Source organism: Paramormyrops kingsleyae, chromosome 2, assembly GCF_048594095.1.
Source record: "Paramormyrops kingsleyae isolate MSU_618 chromosome 2, PKINGS_0.4, whole genome shotgun sequence".
NCBI lineage: Eukaryota > Metazoa > Chordata > Actinopteri > Osteoglossiformes > Mormyridae > Paramormyrops > Paramormyrops kingsleyae.
This window is the reverse complement of record NC_132798.1, coordinates 36,985,627-37,011,122: the sequence shown is the minus strand read 5'-3', so window position 1 is coordinate 37,011,122 and position 25,496 is coordinate 36,985,627. Positions and strand designations below refer to the sequence as shown.

The following is a 25,496-nucleotide window of genomic DNA, read 5'->3' as shown; positions in this document are numbered from 1 at the left end:
TGACACCCCTGACTATGATTCCCACCACTCGCCTCTTCATCTCCATTATTATAATGGGCCTCCAATACTTACTGCTGCCACCTACTGTATGGAGTGATGTATAACACGCCACACAGCATGCCTGCCCCATAGAGCCAGTGAGGCTCTTTTCTCCTGCTGGACCTTTCTCCTTGTAGTTATCCGGAGTGTAATTTCACCTTTGTATCTTTGGCTTCATCTCTGCACCCTGAGAATTACATGGCTTCTGAGTTCTTCATTTTGTGTCTCTCCCAGGCAGCCAAGATGAAGTGGTCTCAGATGTTGTGGGTGAACCTGAACATTGGTCTGCTACAGGAAGGCATAGAAGGTTTTTCTAAAAGCCTTCGCATGCTTCCCAAGGACGTGCGAGTCCTTCCGCCGGCCTTCTTTCTGGAGGGTCGCTTGAGGGAGTTCAGGGAGTGTCTGCCCCTGCTTCTGGACCTGAAGAATGAGGCGTTAAGGGACAGGTCAGGCTCCAGATGATCCTTTTAACCCACAAATTATGTGTGTTATGTTTCACCTTCAATTGTCTTTCCCCTGCAAGTCTAATATATAATCCTCAGGGGCATTTTGCATGTTTCATCCTAACCCTGACTTTTCCCACTCAGGCACTGGAGAGAACTGATGGAGCAAACAGGTACAAGCTTGGAGATGAACCGTGACACTTTCACCCTGGAGAACATGTTTGCCATGGAGCTGCACAAATATGCTGGTGTCATCAGCGATATTGTCACCTCTGCTGTCAAGGAGCTCAGTATCGAGAAGGTGGTGAAATAATGAAATGCAATGATGCTTTGTTTGCCATTTGCACAAGTATGAGGACGGGTATAAAGCCAAACTTGGGCTCCGAGTGCAGGATCAGCCATTTATTATTCTGCCAAGGATGGTGTTTAAACTGACAACTTTTAGTGTTTTATACTCTAAAAGATGCTTACAAACACTGATGTTTAATATGAATATAGATGTCATAGATATTTCTGTGTTTATTTTAATGACAGGGCGTGAAGGAGGTGGTGGACACTTGGGAGAATATGAAGTTTAGCGTGCAGCGCTACTTCAAAGGCACACAGGAGCGTGGCTCCATACTGGGGGGTGTTGAGGAGATCCTGCAGAACCTGGATGACAATACCATGAACCTACAGAGTATGGCCAGCAGCCGCTTTGTTGGGCCCTTTCTGGACACTGTACAGCAGTGGGAGAAGAACTTGTCTCTCATTAGTGAGGTCATAGAGGTCAGTGTTCTTTGGGATTGCCATGGGAACAATTTTAATTTCTGTTCTTGTGTAGAAAACTTTTATAGAGTCAAATACATTTTCATGAAGACCACACTGCAGTCTAAATTAATTTGTATTTTGGTGTGTTGGTTTGTATTTACCACATTGTGGGGACCAAATGTTACTTTTTAGCATGTGTGGAAATTTTTCAGGTCCCTACAATATAAACCTCAATTTTATAAATATCTATGAATGCAGTCAAAAAACTAAAATAATGAAAAGTCTTGTGTTTTATGTGGTTACCTATGGCTAAGGTTAGGGCTGGGTAGGGGTTAAGGGTATTTTAGTTTGGATTAGGGTCATGCCCATAGAAATATTGTGTGTGTGTGTGTGCGTGTGCGAGCGGGTTTACCTATCCTTATGGGGACATAATGTCCCCATAACGTGATAAATATCTGTTTTTTTTCCCTTATGGGGACCGGTTTCCTGGTCCCCATAAGGGAAAACTCTATTTTATAAAAATCGGTGACTGCTATGAAAAAACTAAAAATGCAAAAAGTCTTGTATTTTGTTAGGTCACTTATGGTTATGGTTAGGGCAGGGTAGCGTTTAAGGTTGTCATAGTTGGTGTTAGCATTTTTCCCATTGAAATGAATGAGCGGTCCCCATAAGGATATGTATACCCTACGTGTGTGTGTGTGTGTGTGTGTGTGGGTGTGTGTGTGTGTGTGTGGGTGTGTGTGTGTGTGTGTGTGTGTGTGTGTGGGGGTGGGTGGGTGGATGGATTAGGTTTATGTTACATTGTTGCACAAAATGTCCCCCACCATGTAAAGAAAACATTTCTTAGCTCCCCACAAAGTTCTGTGAATGCAATCAAAAAAGTAATAATGCCAAAAGTGTTTTGTATATATAAAAAATATTTTGTTTGGTTACTCATGGTTAAGGTTAGGTCTGGTTAAGGGTTAAGGTCGTTGAAATGAATGGAGAGTCCCCACAAAGGTATAACTACTAACGTGTGTGTGTACATGTGTGACCACCCAGGTATGGATGCTGGTTCAGCGGAAGTGGATGTATCTGGAGAGCATCTTTATTGGTGGAGACATCCGGTCTCAGCTGCCTGAGGAGGCCAAGAAGTTTGACAACATTGACAAGATGTTCAAAAAGGTTGGATAGCAACATCTGTAATGATGGTATTAATAGATGTTTAAGCCGGTACGGTGGCCCAGTTTGTAGCATCACGCCCCCAAAGGTTCCATCTCATCTCTGCTCTTTGTGCATGGAGTTTGCATGTTCTCGCTATACAGATATGCAGTTAAGCTAAGTGGCATCTCTAAACTGCCTATAGTATCATTGTGTATGTCAGTGTATGTGTATATGGGCTGGCATTCTATCCAGCGGGTACGCTAGCCATGTGCCCTGTGCTGCTGGGATGGGCTCCAGGTCCTCCATGATTAAAACCAGGAGAAGTACTGTAACTGGATGACTTATTTGTGAGTTTATTCAAAGTATAGTTCAGTTGTACCGAATACCAAACAACACCTTTAAATTTTAAGGAGAGCATCAGAAATCCATCAATCTATTTTTCATTCCACTTAAACAGTACATGGCGGCAGTGGGCATAGAGATTATTCCACGAATCATGGACATGAGGCAGTGGGTGTCCTGGACAGGATAGCAGTACATCACAGATACTCTTACTACAGGCAGCTGATACACATTGGTTTTCTTAGCCACAGGTTAAGGGAGCAAATGGGTGTACCAGCAGAAAACTTCGCAACCTCACAGACTTGTAACCTACCACAAAACGTGACCTACCTGTTGAGTCACTTTTAGGAGAAATGTGGTTACATAGGTTTCCTGTAGTATTTTTATGGAGCTGTGCATTTACGCAATATGTGCTTGCGCATCTGATTTAATCAGATAATGGCAGAAACAATGAAGGAACCAGGGATCAAGAAGTGTTGCCTGTTGCCGAACCGACTGTCCGAGCTCCAGAAACTGAGCGACGGGCTGGAGCGGTGCCAGAAGAGCTTGAATGACTACTTGGACTCCAAGCGCAATGCCTTCCCACGCTTTTTCTTCATCTCAGACGACGAGCTGCTCAGCATACTGGGTAGCAGTGACCCAACCTGCGTCCAAGAGCACATGATCAAGGTGGGGGTCTGCAGAGCCATCCATTGGCCACCCCATTGACCTGAGCTGGTCTATGTTGGTGTTTTCCCTCATGTTCTGAGAGTCAAGGCTACTTTACTTGTACAGCTCTTGAAAAAAAATGAGACCACTCCATATTTTTGAAAAAAAAAAAATAGAATTTTTAAATCCTGGTTTAATCCTGGTTCTGCTGGCAGAAGGCTACACTGTGCAGCTGTTTGCTTCCAGGCTCAAAATTTCTAAGACAGCAGTACACAAGAACAAGATGAAGCAGAAGACACTGACAATAATCATAAACCATCCAGGTAGAGGGCAGAAGCAATTTTCTAATGCCTAAGATGACCGTCAACTTATCCAGCAGTGCCTCAGAAATCAGAGGATGACCTTCAAAAAGAATGGGAAACATTAAGTGGTGTGAAATGCACTGCTAGGACAGTTCATAACAAGCTCAAAACTGAAGACCTATAAAGCAAGGAAGAAGCCCTTCATCAATGAGAAGCAGGGAAGAACCAGGCTGGAGTTTGCAAAAAATACATAGGCACATACCCATAAATTGAGAAATGAGTGAAACTGAATTTTTTGCTATGGTCTCTTAATTTTTTCCAGAGCTGTAGTACAGACTGAATTATTGGCATTAGCTGCTTCAGTACTAAACTAGTACCCAAACCTGAATTTGGATCAACCCACTTGGACCGAGGATCCCTAACTTATTATTTTGTATTTATTGTTCATGGTTATGAAAGTTGTTCTCTGAAATTGTCAGAACTTGGTTCCAGTGTACTAATATATATCTAAAAAATATATCAACTGTTTAACCCTTTCATGTCACACAACCCAGATGTATGACAATATCGCGTCACTGCGATTTGAACCCGGGGGGCAGGGAGAGATGGTGGCGGCAGCCATGGTGTCAGCCGAGGGGGAGGTGATGGACCTACGACAGCCTGTACCTGCTGAGGGCCGCGTGGAAGAATGGATGTTCAATGTACTGCTGGAGATGAGAAGGACCAACCGCCTCATCACCAAAGAGGCCATCTTTCGCTATTGTGAGGACAGTAGCAGGTATGAGTCTCTGTTCTGGCTTTGAGCTTGAGTTTCACAGGATTGGTGATGATGTTAGTGTTCCTTTCGCATTTGTGTGTTGGTATTAAAATTTATTTCACTTTCATCACAGTGCACTGCATGTGTACAAGGAACCAAGGAAAATTATACTTGAGGTCTAAAAGTATCATGCTAAAACAGCCTCAGAATTTGTGGTATGCCTGCTTCCGCTAAAGCAGTGGTTTTCAAACTATGGTTCCGCAAGTTGTATTGGGTGTTCCTTCTAGTATGTGAAGGTGCTACATACCAGGATATTCCCTCGCAGTAAACAACATTTCCACCTGCCCCGTCCCGGTCAGCAACTTTTACCATTGCCCCCAATCACTGAAATAAACCTTTGAAAGGTCTTGAAAATTGATTGATTTCCTGACAAAGATCTTATATTTTTATATGTATATAAAAATGTGACCGTTTAGTTTAAAGTATTCTTCTGGCTTGACTGGCCTTTTAATTTTAGCTTATTTTTATTTTTTTTTTGTCTTCAGTCATTTCAATTCTTCCATTTTCTTGGTTATGGAACATAAACAAGAATAATGGAAAGTTTTAATATCACAGCGAAATTAGTAAATTGCTTGACTCCCATAAAATCTTCAATTTCTTTCTCTCCCCCGGCTGACAGGGTGGACTGGATGCTGTTGTATCAGGGTATGGTGGTTCTGGCTGGCAGCCAGGTGTGGTGGACCTGGGAAGTGGAGGATGTCTTCAACAGGATGAAGAAGGGTGAGAAGCAGGCACTGAAGAACTATGCTAAGAAGATGCACCAGCAGATTGATGAGCTGGTGACCCGCATCATGCAGCCCATGAAGAAAAACGACCGTCGCAAGATCAACACTGTCCTAATTATCGACGTCCATGCCAGGGACATTGTAGACAGTTTTGTCCGGGACAGGTATGGGATGCACTCTCTTTGTGGTCCTCTCCTTCACTTAGTAAAGCATGAATTATAAAGCGTTTTTTAAACGTATTTACACTTTGTATGTTCTTCCCACATCCATATGCGCCTCTTCTGATTACTTTGGCTTGTTCCCTTAGTCCTAAGACATTTTTACTTTTTTGTCTTTAAGGTTTTTCTACAACATAGATCAGTTCACAAACATCAAAAGCTTGGGAAACCCTACTGTAAATCATTGGTTCTTAAACCTTTCAGCCCACGACCCCCAAAATCACAGTGCCAGAGACTTGCAACCCCCACTAGGTGGTTGAATCATGTAAACGTTGGTGCACACACACATTGATAGGCCTATTCATACATGAACACATCACTTTGATAACACAAAAGAACATAGTTTAACAGCCATAAATTTTATCGACCTAGCAATTAAATAACGTTAAATTCACCTAATGAATTGTGTGGCCACTATGGTTTGAGGACAAGTCCAGACTGGGTTTAATTCTGAAGATGGTCACTCAGAGATCATCTTCCATGTTTGGTTGTGATCTGTATTTTTAATGCATGTCAGCACCAAGAAAGTCTTTTCTCCTAAGTAGGTAGATCCAAATTAGATTCTAGTGAGCACTTCAAATGAAATTCATGATCAATCATTAAGGGAACAAATCAGTACAGTGGCTGAGATCATTCAATCAACTTGAAATATTCAGTTTACAACAGTTTTTATTACATTTTAATTAGTAAAAACATTGGACTGAAAATGTAAATGTGTGTTTTGTGTTATTTCAAATTTAATCATCATACATCATTTTCCACAATTTAAAAAATTACTTTCAGAATTGTATCAAGGTAAAAAAAAACACCAGGAGTTAGTATTTTTTCCAAAAAAAAAAAAAAACCATTTGATTTATTGCCAGAAGCTTACATCTCAAGCATCAGTGATGGTACAGAATCATTTGGCACTGTGTAGCACTAAAGTAACTTTACAATATATATGTTCATATCATACATATCGGATGGTATCTCAGCCAGGACCATAATCAAGAGAGTAATTAAATACATGTCGACACATACTGTCTTTAGCCTGTTTTTATATCAGTTTCTCATAGCTGCAGCTTGATTTAACATACAGTACTGTGCAAAAGTTTTAGGTGTCTGAGAAAGTGATATTCAAGTGATCATCATATTGGTGAAAAACTACTATGGTATTATGTCTATCAAAGGGTGTTAGTGTATCCATTTCCAAACCTCTTCCAGACTTACCCCAGCATTTGCAGCAACCATCTAGTATACCCATGTATTTTTTGACGCGACCACTACCCCACCTCGTATGGCTAATCATTACCTCATTGACTTTTTTAAACTCATGCCCCCCCCACTTGGGGAGCCACTGCTATGAATACCTCTTGATCTCTGAAAGTGTCCAACCTGAGCTTGCCTCTCACACTGTCAGAGGGGGACCCATTGTTTCCTGGTATAGGCCTCAGGTTCCACACAATGATTATGGAAAAAGGATGCACACTTCATATTTAAATATACATTTTTATATAAACCAATTGAAATAATGTGAAAGTCACATATTACTAGTGAGTTGCCCAGTATAATGTCTTAAGTTATTTTATGGTGTGTTTTTAGTCAATTAATAATTCTGTGACTTCCTGTTCTCACCCACGTCAGCATCATGGACGCCCGTGAGTTCGAGTGGGAGAGCCAGCTGCGTTTCTACTGGGACCGGGAGCCTGGCAGCTTGTTTGTCCGCCAGTGTAGCGCCTCGTTTTCATATGGTTACGAGTACATGGGCCTGAATGGCCGCCTGGTCATCACACCACTGACTGACAGGATATATCTCACACTGACACAGGTGCTGTTACCTATGAGAGGTTGGCTTGTCTACATGGTGTCTAAGAATATACTACAAAACTTAGACAATAATAGACAATAAGCCAGAAAATGCATAGTTGTCAGCAAGTGGTTGGTTTCTCTTTTACTAGGCCTTGTCCATGTACCTGGGTGGAGCTCCAGCTGGTCCTGCAGGCACTGGAAAGACTGAATCTACCAAAGACTTAGCCAAAGCCTTGGGCTTACTGTGTGTAGTCACAAACTGTGGGGAGGGCATGGATTACATGGTATGTCAGTCTGACTTCACATTCAATAGAAGTTCTTTTTGAAATACTTCAAGGCTCTGCTGGCCAGATAGGAGAGATGTGCCTTTGTTGATACTCTTGGTTTTTTGTAGGCGGTGGGGAAGATCTTCTCAGGATTGGCCCAGTGTGGGGCATGGGGCTGCTTCGATGAGTTCAACCGAATAGATGCTTCCGTCCTGTCTGTCATCTCCTCTCAGATCCAGACCATCCGCAATGCTCTTATAATGCACCTGAAGAAATTCCATGTAAGTATCATAAAGGGTCCTAAGAGCATGTTTAGGCAATTATGTCATCTTGATTTTATCGATAAAAATTTTGTTAAAAAAATGATTGAGTACATTTTTGAAAAGACCTTTTACATAAATCAACATCTGATTTATTTGGTACTTTGTTGTGTTTTGTTGCTAGTTTGAAGGCCAGGAAATTACCTTGGATGATCGAATGGGGATATTCATTACCATGAACCCAGGGTATGCAGGACGCACAGAGCTTCCGGAATCAGTCAAGGCCCTGTTTCGGCCTGTGGTGGTCATTGTTCCTGACCTGCAGCAGATTTGCGAGATTATGCTCTTCTCAGAGGGCTTCCTCTTGGCCAAGGTGAAGGATCTACACACACATGTAAAGACACTTAACAGACATAAAAGTCAATTCTTATGCCCCTATAACTGTGACAAAGACCATCAGATCAGTTCATGTACATTAACGACTCTCTGTGATCCAGGTACTAGCCAAGAAGATGACAGTGCTATACAAGTTGGCACGAGAGCAACTGTCCAAGCAGTTCCACTATGATTTTGGTCTGCGGGCTCTGAAGTCAGTGCTGGTGATGGCAGGAGAGCTGAAACGGGGCTCCCCCGAACTCAGTGAGGTACTAACATCACATAGTTTAGTACCCCAGGGCTATACTGATGGACCAAATGCTGTAATTTATTGTACAGTGACTAAGCTAGAACCCTTTGAATATGCCCAGAGGTTCAAATAATTAATCTGGCAGAAGAATCTAAATTAGAGTGTGCAGTATTTAGATTTTACCAAAAATCAGCATAATGTCTGCATGTTAGAACCCTGCGGTCTCTCTTGAACTCTTTTAAAATGACCATTGTCCCATAGGTTTATTCCTTAATATGTTGATTGATGATATGATGATTTTATGCCTTTGTGATGCAGTGAGCTCTGTATTGTGCTTGTACAGTCTCTGCCTCACCACAGCTGTGTGTTTCCTGCAGGATGTTGTACTTATGCGAGCCCTGCGGGACATGAACCTGCCCAAGTTTGTGTTTGAGGATGTGCCCCTGTTCTTGGGCCTGATCTCAGACCTGTTCCCTGGGCTGGATTGTCCTCGCGTTCGCTACCCAAGTTTCAATGACACAGTGGAGCAGACATTACAGGATAACAAGTATATCTTGCTGCCTAACCAGGTATCCTGGTCCTAGCCCTGATACCCCTGCGTACACCTTCCCTGTTAAAGGCACTTGACCCAGCCAGTATCCATATACTGCATCTGACCAAAGCTGCTACGTTCTCTCACTTTTTAGCTGCTAGTCTTTCTTGAAAACAGCTGCACCAATTCTGTGGGTCATTTTCCAGGAGAAGAACATAGTGTTGTTTTGAGATGTCACAAACGCAAATTTCTCCCATGGTTTCAGGTGGACAAGGTGGTGCAGATGTATGAGACTATGATGACCAGACATACCACCATGGTTGTAGGACCCACTGGAGGGGGAAAGTCTGTGGTCATCAGCACCCTTTGCCAAGCCCAAACCAGGTACCTACCACTAGCATATTATAGTGCTTACAGATACCTTGTTACCTCTGTTACCACCCAAGCTAACCACTGCTAGAATGTCATAAAATGAACTAGAACTCTAAGCCAGTTGTAGTACTAGCATAGCTTCTTAGTGGAGCAAGTCTATACTGCCGGTCTGTGAGATACTTCAATGTTTTGTCTCCTGCACAGGTTGGGCTTGCTCACCAAACTCTACTGTTTAAACCCCAAGGCCATGAGTGTCATTGAACTATATGGCATCCTGGATCCCACCACTAGGGACTGGACTGACGGTATCCTGTCTAACATTTTCCGAGATATCAATAAGCCAACTGATAAAAAGGAAAGGAGGTAAGCTGATTCAATGAGGTCAACTTTGCTTAATGTGAAATCAAACTATTTATACTAAAGATGCTAGAATTTCGGGAGTGAAATTCAAGGCGAATCCTGAGATGAATGTTGTACTTATGTAAGCCCTGTGGCACATGAACATGCCCAAATGTGTATCCTGAGATGGAACAATGCATTGTGATGAAATAGAGGGGTGTGTGCTATAACCCAGTCTCTGTGCTGTCCTGCAGGTACATCTTGTTTGATGGGGATGTGGACGCCTTATGGGTGGAGAACATGAACTCGGTGATGGACGACAACAAGCTGCTGACCCTGGCCAATGGAGAGAGGATTCGTCTGCAGTGCCACTGTGCCCTGCTCTTTGAGGTGTGCTGGCATACAGACACATAAAGGTGGGGTGGGAGGGCTTCTGTTTCCCACAGTGAGAGGGAGGCTATTACTACATCATTTAAGAAAGCATTTAGCTGTCAGTCTTAGGTAAGAATATGTGGAGAATTGTCAGCATGTTATAACCACAGTACTATTACCAGGACTCATTTACTCTTAATTGTTTTTATCAGTAGTAATATGGGGAAGTCAGCATGCAGCGTATGATTTATTTGAGTATGTCTGATAGGAAATAAAATCCCTATCAGGTAGGAGACCTTCAGTACGCCTCCCCCGCCACTGTCTCTCGCTGTGGGATGGTGTTTGTGGATCCAAAAAACCTACGTTACAGCCCCTACTGGCAGAAGTGGGTCAGTAACAGACCCCTCAAGGTAAGGAAATTTGAGGTAAACTTGAAGAGTGTACTAAATTGTTCATAGTTAGCTTTTTTATTTGTTTTGTAATTGTTGTGTATTGTCTTACCATAGAACTTATTTTTAAATTTTGTTACTTATTTTTCTTTCCAAGGAACAAGCAGATCTGAACAGCCTGTTTCAAAAGTATGTGCCCAGCCTGATTGACATGATTGTAAATGGAATTGTAGATGGCAGGCAGGCAGAGAAGCTCAAGACTGTTGTTCCTCAGACCGACTTAAACATGGTGGGTAGAAAACTCCCCTATGTTCCATCACTGTGTAGTCATGTGTATGTAAACACATAGTACAAGGCTGTACCTTCAAAAGATGGCAGCAGAATGTTGGTGTTAATCATGTGATCTTATTGTTAGAGTGGCATATGCTGGTCTTTGAGCAGTGTGGTAATTTATTTACAGGTGGTGCAGCTAGCGATGATGCTGGATGCCCTGTTGGAGACAGAGGACCTGGAGGAAAATGTGCTGGAGTGCTACTTCCTGGAGGCACTGTGCTGCTCACTGGGGGGTACTCTGCTAGACTCGGGGAAACTTAAGTTTGATGCGTTTGTTAAGAAGCTGTCCTGCTTCCCAGTGACCAACAACGATCAGGAGCTCGCTGGCCCTGGGGAACTGCCAGGTCAGGCCAAATGCAAAACAATAAAGCATTCTGCTTTTGGTTTATCCTAGTAGTTTCTTGTCTAACTTTAAAAAAAACTTTCTTTACAGGCTCCTTGCCAAGCTTGTTTGACTTTCACTTTGATGGAGCCTTAAATAAGTGGGTTCCCTGGAGCACCATGGTTCTCAAATACATCCACAGCACTGAAGTCAAATTTATTGACGTTCTTGGTAAAGTATATGAAAATATATTCATACAAAATTATCCAGTGCTTACCTGAGTGGATGTAAAGACTTAGTCCTTCACTTGACTAATAGGAACATGCCCATTGTCTTATGAGATCTTTTGTATGACCTAACTGATTACTACATAGTCCCCATTTGTGATAGTATGTCTGTAAATAATGATGATGGATGGATGGATGGATGGGTGGGTGGATGGATGGACTTTTTCCAGCAACCTCTTCTCTGCCATTGCCTTCCATAAATCCAGTCTGATCCTGCTTATAGTGTAGTACAGTATGTTGGCCTTCTTGATTCTTCAGGTGTTTCAAATTAGCTAGTAATGCTGTCCTAGATAACCTCAGCATAAAACAGCAATTTGGGTTCCACAGCAAAAGCTCAGCATCTATTACTGTTTGTCTTCAAGTGCACAAAGTATGCTGTCTATCACCCTCTCTTCAGTACCCACAGTAGATACCACACAGGTCAGCTGGCTGTTGGAACAAATGGTGAAGATAAAACACCCTATGGTATTGGTGGGGGAGTCTGGTACCTCTAAAACAGCCACAACACAGAACTTTCTAAAGAACCTTAACACAGACTCGACTGTAAGTAGACTGGTAAAAGTAGTCAACATGTATTCTTTCTTTAGAAAAATTAATCACAAAACACAACAAACTCACTAAAACATTGATGAAGAGCACAATAATAATAATAATAATAATAACTCTAGTAGTAGTTACACCCAGTTAGTGTATTAGTTATAACCATGAGAAACTGGGACAACCTACCTCAGGTGGCAAATGAGACTTCCCTGTGTCATAATGTATTCCTTTTTTTCACTTTTCAGATGATATTAATGATCAACTTCTCTTCGCGGACAACATCCATGGACCTACAGAGGAACCTGGAAGCCAATGTGGAGAAGAGAACCAAGGAGACATATGGTCCTCCTATGGGAAAGAGGCTTCTGGTCTTCATAGATGACCTCAACATGCCAAGGGTGAGCTGTCTTCCCTGTCCAATCTTCCTTTGGCCTTTTCCTTTCATTTCTGTCCCTGTCCTGTATCCTTAACACCCCTGTGTTCCCCCTCAGGTGGATGAGTATGGCACTCAGCAGCCTATCGCCCTACTCAAGCTATTGCTGGACCGAGGCGGCATGTATGACAGGAGCAAAGAGCTGAACTATAAGGTTCTGAAGGACCTGGGCTTCATTGCCGCCATGGGGAAGGCGGGGGGAGGCCGCAACGAGGTGGACCCACGCTTCCTCTCGCTCTTCAGTGTCTTTAATGTCTCCTTCCCCAAAGAGGAGGCCTTGCATCTGATTTATGCCTCTATCCTTAAGGGCCACACCAAGGTGGTAAACATTACAACACAGCAATATTATTTTCTTCTCGCAATGCAAATTTATTTTAGGTTGTCATTGTTACTGTTTTATCATGCACATGTGAGTGTTCTTGGTCAAAGTTCTGTGTAATTTTATAAAGAGGATATTTTACTAAAACATTTCAAGGCCTGGGATTTTAGGTTCAGCTTTTGCCTACAACCCTTGTCTGTAATCGTTAGTCCAGTACACTGTCTATTGTGTAGTACTGAGAGAAGTATGTATGGAAGCCAAGAAGAAGTGTCTGCTCTGGTTTTCCACAGGCATTTGAGGATTGCATACAACAGATATGTGACAAGTTGACATTTTGTACTTTGGAGCTGTACAAGAACATTGTTAAGGACCTGCCCCCAACACCCTCTAAGTTCCATTACATCTTTAACCTCAGGGACCTGTCCAGGGTGTACAACGGCTTGACTCTGACCAATTCTGAGCGGTAACCCAAGCTTCCCATCTGCTTCCATATTCCGTCTCACTGCCTAAGTATGTCACATGACACATTAGATGTGACTCTCCCTGTCTGCTTTGCCAGGTTCTTGAGTGTTGCCCAGTTCGTGCGCGTGTGGAGGAATGAGTGCCTGCGGGTGTTCCACGACAGACTCATCAACAAGACTGACAAAGCACTAGTATGTTTGACCTATGATGCTTTCTTTTCCATTTCTGGCACATTGGCTTGATGCTCAGCCAACTGCTTTGAAAATGGGTTGATGTCCTTAAGCTCATGTACCTCTATTATGGTTTCTCTACCAGGTCCAAGGCCACATTAAGAGCCTGATACAGGAGCACTTCAAGGAAGAACTTGAGTTTGCTGTGAGGGATCCCATTCTGTTTGGAGACTATAGGACAGCCCTCAATGAACCAGAACTTCGAGTATATGAGGATATCCAGGATTTTGATGCCTCCAAAGCCTTGTTTCAGGTTTCCATAGAATTCTAAAATTCATTATCTTCCATTCGTCCACCTTCCTACTGTTTATTCAGGTCGGGGTAAATGTAGGCAGCACAGGGAACAAGGCTGAGGTACAGCCTGGTTGGGATGCCAGTCCATCACAAGGCTACCCACAAAGCCACCATGCTGTCCATACTGTTTCTTGTAGATCTAAATAAATGCATTAATAAACCCACTGTTCATAAAAATTAAAGGAGCATTTACTCATAGTAATGACTATGTTGTATTGATTACATTGACATATCCCTTAACTGCTGCTTCTGCAGGAGATCCTAGAGGAGTACAATGAGACCAAGACACGTATGAACCTGGTTCTATTTGATGACGCTCTTGAGCACCTGACACGCGTGCACCGCATCATCCGCATGAACCGTGGACATGCTCTGCTGGTGGGGGTCGGAGGCTCAGGCAAGCAGTCCCTCACAAAGCTCTCAGCCTTCACCGCGGGCTGTGAGGTGAGCAAAACACTGCTATCCAGTCGCTGTTCATTTCCACTATGTTGACTCTCTGATACTCATTCCAGTTTGTGGTCAGTTTGGTTAAATGGGTGCTTTTCCAGGTGTTTGAAATTGTGCTGAGTCGAGGTTATGGTGAGGCCAACTTCCGTGAGGACCTTAGAACATTGTACCTTAAGCTGGGCATTGAGAACAAGAAGACTGTGTTCCTCTTCACTGATGCTCATGTGTCAGAGGAGGGCTTCCTGGAGCTCATCAACAACATGCTCACCTCAGGTAACTCTGTGGACTGGTGTTCTGGTGGTAATTCATGTTACATCCCTGAAATGTTGGGATGAGTTTCAGTGTTCTTAGGGCATTTTGACATTCTCAGGCAGAATGTCAGAGTCAGTTCTATATTCATGTTAACAGTATGAAACAAACTTGCACTGCAGTCAAGGCCAAATCTCTGGAATCAGTCAAAAGACATCTGGATGCATTATTAGAACCACTGAACTCAGAGCAAACACACAATATGGACATGGGTTTAGTTAGTGGGTTTCTTATAAGCCTTAGAAGTAAAGTTTTCCCTGATCCTTTTGTGAGTGTACCCAGAGTTTGGCATTTGGTGTCACAGGCATTGTTCCTGCATTGTTCCCTGATGAGGAGAAAGAGTCTATCCTGGGCCAACTTCGTGACGAGGCCCTGAAGATGGGTGTTGGGCCATCCAAGGAGAACATCTGGCAGTACTTTGTCAACAAGAGCGCCAACAATCTCCATATCGTCCTGGGCATGTCCCCGGTGGGGGACACGTTGAGGACACGCTGCAGGAACTTCCCAGGTACCATATTGCGCATTAGAGCCTGTAGTGATTGGATCTCTTGGTGTAATACCATTGACAAGCTTTATAAACCCTGAATTGTCTCTGAATATATCCATATGTAGATATACTGTATATTTAAGCAATATGATGCTATTTTCTTTCATTATCTATAATTACTGTAGCTTTAGGAATTAAGTGGAATTGTTGAGGTGTAGTATGTTGCCTAAGAAAATAGTAGGACCTATGCGAGACATGGCTTCCCACCTTTGTGCTTCCATTTTGTCTAACCACGTATCTTGTTTGCTCGTCCACCTTCAGCCACCTTTTAGCAGAGGCTCTCCACACTGACCTCATGTTTCTGTCTCAGGGCTGGTGAATAATACCGGAATCGACTGGTTCTTGCCCTGGCCTCCCCAAGCTCTGCACGCAGTGGCCCAGTCCTTCCTAGGTAATCCCGCAGCTGTCGTCATTTACTGGTCATTTCAACCAGTTCCTATCTGCAATGTAGTACATTATATAAATGCAAAATGTACGTAAAAGATCAGTACAACAGTGTACTGTACATAGACTGTACACAAGACAACAATATACAACTCTACATATGCACAAATGAAACAGTATTTGGTATATGACTACATGGAAACTGTTGGAAATATATGTCCACTTATTTTTCATGTAACATACTGATACTCCCAAATATCAATGCACTCATGGTAATCATTACATTGTTACATGTACAATTCGCACCCTAAAAAATCAGCCTGCTGTTGTGCCGCAGGCGAAAACCCCATGCTACACAGTGCACACGTGGAGGCGGTCATCAGCCACGTCTGCATGGTGCATGGCTCTGTTGGGGAATACAGCAAGAAATTCCTGCAGAAACTGCGCCGCAGCAACTTTGTGACCCCAAAGAACTACCTGGATTTCATCAGCACCTATATCAGCCTGCTGAAAGACAAAGACCAGTACATACTGGGTATGTGGACCCCCTTTTTCAGTGGCTGGGACAGGTTGGTGGAATGTGGGCCACGTATCCACATGTCCCATGTTCTGGTTTTTCAGCCCAGTGCAGACGCCTGGAAGGAGGGCTGGATAAGCTGAAGGAGGCAAGCATTCAGCTTGCCCAGCTTAACACCAAGCTGGCGGAGCAGAAGGTGGTCCTGGCCGAGAAGTCTTCCGCCTGTGAAGTGCTCCTGCAAGAAATTTCCACCAACACTGCTGTGGGTAAGAGTCTTTCTAGAACCCTGTTGAGCTCATCAGGATTCAGGATTACTTTATTTGTCACATATATGGTCTTCAGATACAAAGTGCAGTTACATGTAAATGCAGGTTCATTAATGACCAAGTCTGTGATGCACATGAAGAAGTATAAATATAGATGTGATTTATCTGCAAAAGGGGCCAGGAGACCTTAGTGTTGCCTGCGTTTATTATCCTGGTTGTCTGAGGGTAGAGGTCCCTCTTCTTGGGCTATGTGACCGCAGAGGCATTTACAGAGCAGTCCGTTTTTTGGGATGGATAGTGTCCTTGGTGAATTTTTGGGCTCTTATCTAGACCTGCTTGAATGCATTTCATTGATCAATTTTGACACTCCTCAAACTAAAAATCGGTCAGCGGTTGAAGAGTAGATGGAAGAAAGTATGACTGTATGAGTATTTTCTGTGAAAATATTTTTATATTTGTATGTTCCCAGCTTTTGCAATGACTGCTGCTTCTTGTATGTTTGCAAGTTGTGTTCATAATAATCATTAAGTTATACATGTGTACTGATACAGTATATTAGTAATGAAACAAATGACCTGAAATATTGGAACTGCAAATATATGCAGCGGAGGAGAAGAAGAAGCTGGCAGAGGACAAAGCAAGGGAGATCGAGGAGCAGAACAAGGTCATTGCCGTTGAGAAGAAAGACGCAGAGAGCTCGCTGGCAGAAGCCCTGCCTGCCTTAGAGGCGGCCCGCATCGCTCTGCAGGACCTGGACAAGTCCGACGTCACGGAGATCAGGTGGACATTGGGGCAAAACACCCGGGATTGTAACCTTAAGCCATTAACATAACACAGGGATAACATTTGGCCTGCTAACTAGCAAAGTCAATTAACTATTGATTGGTTTACTCTGTTGTTTTTACTGGACTGGCTCAAAAGTTACCGGCACCGGTCTGTAGTTGAGACAAAACAGTTAAGAGCTAGTAATTTAACGTAAATCTGAAGTTAATCACTCCAAAAAGCTTGTTTTGTGCTCCAGCCAGCAGTAATTATGCACAATGTGTGATTCTCCAGAAGCAGCAACCCAGAACCCCTCATCTGAGCTTTCCCTCTGCACCTGGAAACTGAAATGGTCACATTTGCTATGCTGCATGTTCTGTGCATTCCTGTGTTGTTTTAAAAAGTACTTGCAAATAGCCCTAATGAAGAAATACTACGTGTTGCTTTTGTATAGCTGTATTTAAACTTTAATTATGAAGAACCTCACAAACATCCATGAGCAAAATAAAACTACGAGGTCAGCTTGTGGTCAGTGTAGTGAGTAATAATTCATGCCAGGTTGCAGGAAAGGGGTCTGTGTGGCTGTACAAACAGATATCCATTTGGATACAAGCAGGATACTCCAGGATACTGCGTGTGCCCTACCATGGGCTGGCATCCTTCGGTGTGAGTGCGTGTGCCCTGCCATGGGCTGGCATCCTTCGGTGTGAGTACGTGTGCCCTGCCATGGGCTGGCATCCTTCGGTGTGAGTGCGTGTGCCCTGCCATGGGCTGGCATCCTTCGGTGTGAGTGCGTGTGCCCTGCCATGGGCTGGCATCCTTCGGTGTGAGTGCGTGTGCCCTGCCATGGGCTGGCATCCTTCGGTGTGAGTGCGTGTGCCCTGTCATGAGCTTGCTTCCAGGGTGTTCCTTGATGTATGCCCTGTGCTTCCTGAAATAGTCTCTGTGACCCTCACGATACAGTTATGGAGGTTAGACGGATGAACAAATGTACAGATGATGAAAGAAAATTGATTAAAACTCGACGCCCTGTTCACTTCCGCCCGTGTGCCTGCAGGTCGTTTGCGAAGCCGCCCAAGCAGGTGCAGATTGTGTGTGAGTGCATGTTGGTGATGCGTGGCTACAAGGAGATCAGCTGGAAGACGGCAAAGGGCATGATGTCAGAGGCCAACTTCTTGCGGTCCTTAATGGACATGGACTGTGACTCTATCACCTCCAGCCAGGTCAAGACAGTCAAAGGTACCACACCGTGGCTCCTGTTCCCTTTATCTTTTGAAATTCCCAGAGAGCATTTTAGTTAGAGGTGATGCTTTTACCATCTTAGTTAAATTTTTTACAGTACAGCATCCTTCCCAAAGGTTATTAACGGTTTTGCAGATTGATACAACAGTTATGGTTAGAATAAAATGGTGACTATTTTAGTAAAAACCTTTAAAATATAAAATCAGCGAAGGGAAAACAAATATCCAAATGGATTATCCTGGGGCCAACTGGGCCCCCGAATTCCTTGGGTCGGCTAACATCACACAAACATCATCCACCATAAGTTTAATTAAATTATTTTTAAGTTCTGATATTTACAAGTCAAGCATTGTATATTTTGAATAGTACAATGATAAGAATGAGCTTCAAATGTCAATGTAATAAGTAATTTTGTATAGTGCATTTTTTTATTTCACAGATGAACTGATAAAATAGATGGTATATTAAATTGTACAAATTGGTATGTACATACTGAAATGTTTTATTGGTTTTTGTATAAATTTACTTGAACACCCATGTCAGGCTTCCTGAAGACCCTCAGCACCAGCTTTGAGGAGATGCAGGCCATCAGCAAGGCTGGTTCAGGGATGTTGAAGTTTGTGGAGGCTGTGATGGGCTACTGCGATGTTGCCAAGGAGATCAAGCCGAAGCGAGATAAGGTCAGTATTGTCCTGTGTGCCCTTCAAGGAACGGAGCAGACGACTCCGCAAAATGCAGCGGCTCCATGGACTGTCTTTCTGCAGGTCGCACGGCTGGAGAAGAATTTCTTCCACAGCAAACAAGAGCTGGAACGGATCCAGAATGAGCTGAGCGCCATCCAGAGGGAGTTGCAGGCACTGGGGGAGAAGTACACAGGCGCCAGGGAGGAGAAGCAGCTGCTGCAGGACGAGGCTGAGGTCATGGAGAGGAGGCTGATCGCGGCTGGCAAGCTCATCTCAGGCCTGGGCTCTGAAAACCAGCGGTGAGGGGAGGGGCATTCATGGCTTAGTACTACTGATGGCCAAATGAAGCTTCATGAACCATTTGCTGTATTTTTTGACCCCACTAGATGGTGTTCTTGGTTTGCTTTGGGGCATGCTTTGAGACCTTTTTTGAACAGAGAGCGCCATCTAGTTGGGTCAGAAAACATAGTGAACGGTTCATGAAGCTTCATGTGGCCATCATTACTTAATACTGAGATCACCTCCTAGCCCTCAAGACCTGTACTGTACATATACAGTACAGGTTGCCATACTAATTATTAACACATTAAGAGCCCAAGAAGGCTCAAACCTGACAGGCCTCCATGGGTGGGAGGTGCAGCTCAGCTGCTGATGTTTCATGTCCTGTTCTTTCTCCCTGTCCTTCTAGCTGGACGGATGACCTGGAAGAGCTGAAGCAGCGTCGTGTCCGGCTCCTGGGCGACTGCCTGATATGTGCTGCCTTCCTGAGCTACGAGGGCGCCTTTAGCTGGGACTTCCGCAGTGATATGGTCTACCAGGTTTGGCAGCAGGATGTACAGGAGCGAGGCATCCCGCTCAGCCAGCCCTTCCGTGTGGAGAGTCTGCTGACCGATGAAGTGGAAATCAGCAGGTTCGTGGGCAGAGGGAGGCGTGGTCAGGCATGGGGGGGGTCTGTGTGTGCATGCCAGCACTGACTGCGTGACTCTCCCCCAGGTGGGGCTCAGAGGGATTGCCCCCGGACGAGTTGTCGGTGCAGAACGGAATCCTGACCACGAGAGCCAGCCGCTTCCCCATGTGCATCGACCCCCAGCAGCAAGCGCTGAAGTGGATCAAGAAGAAGGAGGAGAAGAACAACTTAAAGGTGCTAAATCATCTTCATCCAAACCATTCCTGTATCTAAGGTGGCTTCATGTTTCCACTGCAAAACATTATCTGAGCTCATTTAAATACTTCCTTCTTATGGCTAGTTTAACTTTCTGCTTATTTTACTGATTTGGATCTATAAAAACAGCAATGTCAAAGCAGTGTTCATGGTCATTTCTAACTGTGGGTTTTATGTTTCATAGGTCTCCTCTTTCAATGATCCAGACTTCCTGAAGCAGCTCGAGATGGCCATCAAGTATGGCTTCCCCTTCCTGTTCCAGGATGTAGATGAATACATAGACCCAGTCATAGACAATGTCCTCGAGAAGAACATTAAGGGGCCACAGGGGCGGCAGGTCATTGTGCTTGGAGACAAGGAGGTGGACTATGACCCCAACTTCAGACTTTACCTCAACACAAAGTTGGCCAATCCCAAATATTCACCTTCAGTTTTTGGGAAGGCAATGGTCATCAATTACACTGGTAGGAAATTGATTATTTTAATATAGATTCAGTAGATGTATAGTATTTTACATCTGAGCAGAACCCATAAATGGATGTATTTGTTCATCAGTCACTCTGAAGGGGCTGGAGGACCAGCTGCTGAGTGTGATTGTGGGCTTTGAGCGCAAGGAGCTGGAGGAGCAGAGGGAGCGGCTGATACAGGAGACCAGTGAAAACAAGCATCTGCTGAAGGACTTGGAGGACTCACTGTTGCGCGAGCTGGCCACCTCCACGGGCAACATGCTGGACAACGTGGAGTTGGTGCATATGCTGGAGGAGACCAAGGCCAAAGCCAGTGAGGTGAGGAGCACAGAAGAGAGATGATGATCTTCCCGGTGAACGGGGAGAAGGAAAACTTTAGATTTTGTGAGACATCCGTCATCCATAATCATTTACCTAGTACAGGGTCTTAGTGAGTCAATCTCAAGAAGCACAAGGCGAGGAACAGCTTGACTAGGATAGGAGACCATCGCATAGCACACAAACAATAATATATAATAATACAGGAAAACAGGCTTCACTCCTAATCGTAATACACCTTTCAGAGTGCTGGACTGCAGAAAGGAATAAATCGAGTAGCAAAAGAAGAGGACGCATGATATAGTTTATTAACCAATTTTTCTGCACAAACGCATTGGTTAATAGCCTTATTATGCAAAGTAAGACCTCTTCTTTTGCTACAGCACACAAACACTATGGACAATTCAGAGACACTGATTTACTTAGCAGCATGTTTTTGGACTGTGGGAGGAATCTGGAGTACTTACAAGAACCCCAAACACACCCAGGGGGAATATACAACCTTTACGAATACCGAGCTGGGAGTGGGATTCAACCACACGACCCTGAATAACAACTGCATCATTATGGGAAGCACTTTCATACATTCGGTTTGATTTAAAGGCCTTGATGGACACATAACTGAAATGATGTATAATTAATCTAACAAACGAAAGCTTAATAAGCTTACCCACAGGAAACTCCACAGCCTTATTAACCTATTGGTCAAATGGGCAGGTGTTTGAGAAGCTGAAGCTTGCAGAGACAACCTCAGCAGACATTGACAAGCTGCGGGACGGCTACCGGCCAGCAGCTAGAAGGGGAGCCATCCTCTTTTTTGTGCTGGCGGAGATGGCCTTGGTGAACAGCATGTACCAGTACTCGCTGTCCTCCTTCCTAGAGGTGTTTGACTACTCTCTGCGCAAGTCTCTGCCCGACTCCTCACTACCCAGAAGGCTGAAGAACATCATGAACACCCTCACACACAACGTCTACAACTATGGCTGTACTGGTAAAAAGGGGGAATGTTAGGCAGTGTTTATCTGGCATGTCATAAACTGGGTAACGCTTTACATTAACTGCACCTTCATAATGCTTTTATATTGCATTCATAAAACGTTGTATACAGTAAAATCCCATTATAGTGGACTCACTATATCAGAATATCGTTTATAATGGTCCGCTGGTCCCAGCCGTGCGCCTTTAAGAACATGCAGAAAAAGCATCGGATATAGCGGACTCGCATATAACGGAATTTCGCTTATAACGGACAAACAATTTGGTCCACAGGGCCACTTTTAGCTGTAGTTTTGTTCAGCTATAACGGACATGCAGCTCCGCCTACAAGGTACATGGTGTGCCAGTGATATCCAGCGCAGATACGTAGTCGGGATTAGGTACAGGTAAAGTTGGATTACTACATGTACAATATAATAATCAATACCACAAGTGTGTCTGCTGGGGTGTGGCATGAGTAAATGGTGTCCTTTAGTTGTGTTCTGGGCATACAGCAACTCCGGATATAACGGACTTTGGATATAACGGATTGTTTTGCCAGGTCCCTTGAAGTCCATTATAACGGGATTTTACTGTATTAAAGTATATTAAAGCTGTTAAGGGATGTTAGGATGTTATGCTGTACTTGCATGCTGCTTATGAATATTCTATGATTGTATTATGAATGCATTATGAAGGTGCACTTAATGTAATGCATTACCATAAACTGTGTAATGCCCATTTTACACTGAAACATGGTTCACACCCAGAGTTTGAGTATGCTACTCAACAGGAATTGAACAGGCTAACTCCAGGTTAGAGGTCAATGTCTTTAACTGCTATAATACCTGCTGCTCCTTTCTCACCACCCAGGACTCTTTGAGAGACACAAGCTTCTGTTTTCGTTCAACATGACTGTTAAGATCGAGCAGCTCGAGGGCCAAGCACCACAGGAAGAGCTGGACTTCTTTCTGAAGGGTGACCATTCTCGAGAACTAAACCACATGTCATATGGTCTCTCTGACACACTCATAGTATGTGGTTACAGTGATAAACCACATGGGCAGAACAGGTGCACAGCAGGGTTGCTAGGAAATAGAATAGGGTCAAGGAAACCTAAAATGTGCAGGAAACTGCTTAAGAAGAACACAAGCTTGGAATATACTCAAAGCTGTACTTGTTTCTTTACATACTTCAGATTTCCTTGACATACGTCAGATTTCCCTGATGTAACTTCTTGTGTCCCAATCCTGAATAGGGAATATGTCCCTCGAGAAAAGCAAGCGGAAGAAGCCGTGCCTGTGGCTGCCAGACCAGGGCTGGGAGGACATCGTTCGGCTCTCCAAGCTTTTCCCAGCTCAATTTGGCACTTTGCCTGATGATGTGGAGAAAGACACAGATCAATGGAAAATGGTGGGTCTGGCCACCTGGTACATTTCCCTCTTCTTACTTGGTCTTTCATAATGTTCCCTAAATTGCTTTTTCTTTTCAGTGGTATGACCTGGACGCTCTGGAGCAAACTCCTTTTCCAATGATGTATGAAGACAAGCTGACCACCTTCCAGAGACTCCTGTTGCTGCGTTGTTTCCGTGTGGATCGAGTTTATCGTGCCGTTGCTGACTACGTTACAATTACCATGGGAGAGAAGTGAGTAGAAACAGTTGGATGCTTATAAATCCACTTGTTGAGTAAGTTTGATGTTTAAATTTAGAATTTACCAGTTTTAAAGCCAAGTTTCAATCCATGTTTTCACTCTCTTCTGTTGTCCCCTAGGTATGTACAACCACCAGTGATAAGTTTTGAGGCAATCTTTGAGCAGAGTACTCCAAACTCCCCAATCATCTTTATCCTAAGCCCTGGCTCAGATCCTGCCAGTGATCTCATAAAGCTGGCCGAAAAGTCGGGATTCGGGGATAGCCGACTCAGGTTCCTGGCTATGGGACAGGGTCAGGAGAAGGTATGGGGCAGGATTTCAGTCTGGCCATGGTGCAGATGACAGTTTTTTGGGCCTTACTTGACCCTACAGGCTTTGAAGACACAGAAATGACGTCTTAAAACCTCAGTGTGGGTATATGTTTACATGTATCCATCAGGTGGCGCTGCAGTTGCTGGAGACAGCTGTGTCAAGGGGACAGTGGTTGATGTTACAGAACTGTCACCTGTTGGTGAAGTGGCTAAAGGAGCTGGAAAAGGCACTGGAGAGGATCACAAAGCCCCACCCTGACTTCCGGCTGTGGCTCACCACTGACCCTATCAAAGACTTTCCTATTGGCATCCTGCAGAAGTCCCTCAAGGTACAAACTCCTGCATGTCACCTTGAAGCAGATCCATAGCCTCAAATAAACTTCATGGGGTGTCTGTAATCCCTACCAATAGGTCCCCCTCGGTAATTCGCTTTTCTTGCAGTCAGATGGAAATTGAACAACAATCTGGTTGCCTGGTCTTCTCCCCTAACACAGGTGGTTACAGAGCCACCCAATGGGCTAAAACTGAACATGAGAGCCACCTACTTTAAGATTTCCAATGAAACGTTGATGAAGTGCCCCCATCCAGCCTACCGTAGCCTAGTCTATGTGCTGGCCTTCTTCCATGGCGTGGTGCAGGAGCGCCGTAAGTATGGCAAGATTGGCTGGAATGTCCCCTACGACTTCAACGAATCAGACTTTCAGGTGGGTTCACCGAATCTTCTACTGTTCGCCATAAGCTTTCAAAAACTTTTGTAGTGGAAGTCCAAATAAAATTATCAAATAATGGTGAAAATGTGATGTTCTAGGTAAATGATCTATGATCTGTGAATCCTGGTTTCTCAGGTGTGCATGGAAATCCTGAACACGTACCTGACCAAAGCACATACTCAAGGGGATGACAGAATCCCATGGGGGAGCCTGAAATATCTCATTGGGGAGGTGAGTCTGATTGTTCAGTAAGTAATTCAGTAAGTTCATCACACCTTGAATTGAATGTCAGATGTACTAAACCAAAAAAAAACATGCCTATTGATCATGTGGCTAATACACTCACCTAAAGGATTATTAGGAACACTTGTTCAATTTCTCATTAATGCAATTATCTAATCAACCAATCACATGGCAGTTGCTTCAATGCATTTAGGGGTGTGGTCCTGGTCAAGACAATCTCCTGAACTCCAAACTGAATGTCAGAATGGGAAAGAAAGGTGATTTAAGCAATTTTGAGCATGGCATGGTTGTTGGTGCCAGACGGGCCGGTCTGAGTATTTCACAATCTGCTCAGTTACTGGGATTTTCACGCACAACCATTTCTAGGGTTTACAAAGAATGGTGTGCAAAGGGAAAAACATCCAGTATGCGGCAGTCCTGTGGGCGAAAATGCCTTGTTGATGCTAGAGGTCAGAGGAGAATGGGCCGACTGATTCAAGCTGATAGAAGAGCAACTTTGACTGAAATAACCACTCGGTACAACCGAGGTATGCAGCAAAGCATTTGTGAAGCCACAACACGCACAACCTTGAGGCGGATGGGCTACAACAGCAGAAGACCCCACCGGGTACCACTCATCTCCACTACAAATAGGAAAAAGAGGCTACAATTTGCACGAGCTCACCAAAATTGGACAGTTGAAGACTGGAAAAATGTTGCCTGGTCTGATGAGTCTCGATTTCTGTTGAGACATTCAAATGGTAGAGTCAGAATTTGGCGTAAACAGAATGAGAACATGGATCCATCATGCCTTGTTACCACTGTGCAGGCTGGTGGTGGTGGTGTAATGGTGTGGGGGATGTTTTCTTGGCACACTTTAGGCCCCTTAGTGCCAATTGGGCATCGTTTAAATGCCACGGCCTACCTGAG

At 44.0% G+C, this 25,496-nt stretch overlaps 1 protein-coding gene across 2 annotated transcripts in view; it reads left to right on the top strand.

The window, feature by feature from the left end:
• Positions 1-25,496, top strand: part of dnah10 (dynein axonemal heavy chain 10) — an 89,120-nt gene that overhangs the window by 59,649 nt on the left and 3,975 nt on the right. For both annotated transcript variants that reach the window (XM_023804405.2, XM_023804407.2), the window contains 48 exons: positions 274-485; positions 627-783; positions 1,017-1,250; positions 2,274-2,396; positions 3,153-3,386; positions 4,222-4,445; positions 5,104-5,373; positions 7,051-7,234; positions 7,365-7,499; positions 7,610-7,762; positions 7,926-8,114; positions 8,239-8,385; positions 8,744-8,935; positions 9,164-9,282; positions 9,475-9,633; positions 9,864-9,999; positions 10,269-10,391; positions 10,528-10,659; positions 10,831-11,047; positions 11,137-11,256; positions 11,710-11,855; positions 12,098-12,250; positions 12,344-12,607; positions 12,895-13,067; positions 13,164-13,257; positions 13,382-13,549; positions 13,846-14,034; positions 14,139-14,310; positions 14,651-14,854; positions 15,204-15,284; positions 15,615-15,812; positions 15,899-16,060; positions 16,666-16,840; positions 17,880-18,061; positions 18,608-18,744; positions 18,829-19,046; positions 19,436-19,657; positions 19,741-19,888; positions 20,094-20,373; positions 20,465-20,694; positions 21,412-21,685; positions 22,543-22,647; positions 22,928-23,082; positions 23,162-23,316; positions 23,443-23,626; positions 23,763-23,963; positions 24,129-24,338; positions 24,480-24,575. In XM_023804405.2, the coding sequence (XP_023660173.1) occupies positions 274-485; positions 627-783; positions 1,017-1,250; positions 2,274-2,396; positions 3,153-3,386; positions 4,222-4,445; positions 5,104-5,373; positions 7,051-7,234; positions 7,365-7,499; positions 7,610-7,762; positions 7,926-8,114; positions 8,239-8,385; positions 8,744-8,935; positions 9,164-9,282; positions 9,475-9,633; positions 9,864-9,999; positions 10,269-10,391; positions 10,528-10,659; positions 10,831-11,047; positions 11,137-11,256; positions 11,710-11,855; positions 12,098-12,250; positions 12,344-12,607; positions 12,895-13,067; positions 13,164-13,257; positions 13,382-13,549; positions 13,846-14,034; positions 14,139-14,310; positions 14,651-14,854; positions 15,204-15,284; positions 15,615-15,812; positions 15,899-16,060; positions 16,666-16,840; positions 17,880-18,061; positions 18,608-18,744; positions 18,829-19,046; positions 19,436-19,657; positions 19,741-19,888; positions 20,094-20,373; positions 20,465-20,694; positions 21,412-21,685; positions 22,543-22,647; positions 22,928-23,082; positions 23,162-23,316; positions 23,443-23,626; positions 23,763-23,963; positions 24,129-24,338; positions 24,480-24,575 (8,436 nt within the window). The remainder of the gene's footprint in view (positions 1-273; positions 486-626; positions 784-1,016; positions 1,251-2,273; positions 2,397-3,152; positions 3,387-4,221; positions 4,446-5,103; positions 5,374-7,050; positions 7,235-7,364; positions 7,500-7,609; positions 7,763-7,925; positions 8,115-8,238; positions 8,386-8,743; positions 8,936-9,163; positions 9,283-9,474; positions 9,634-9,863; positions 10,000-10,268; positions 10,392-10,527; positions 10,660-10,830; positions 11,048-11,136; positions 11,257-11,709; positions 11,856-12,097; positions 12,251-12,343; positions 12,608-12,894; positions 13,068-13,163; positions 13,258-13,381; positions 13,550-13,845; positions 14,035-14,138; positions 14,311-14,650; positions 14,855-15,203; positions 15,285-15,614; positions 15,813-15,898; positions 16,061-16,665; positions 16,841-17,879; positions 18,062-18,607; positions 18,745-18,828; positions 19,047-19,435; positions 19,658-19,740; positions 19,889-20,093; positions 20,374-20,464; positions 20,695-21,411; positions 21,686-22,542; positions 22,648-22,927; positions 23,083-23,161; positions 23,317-23,442; positions 23,627-23,762; positions 23,964-24,128; positions 24,339-24,479; positions 24,576-25,496) is intronic.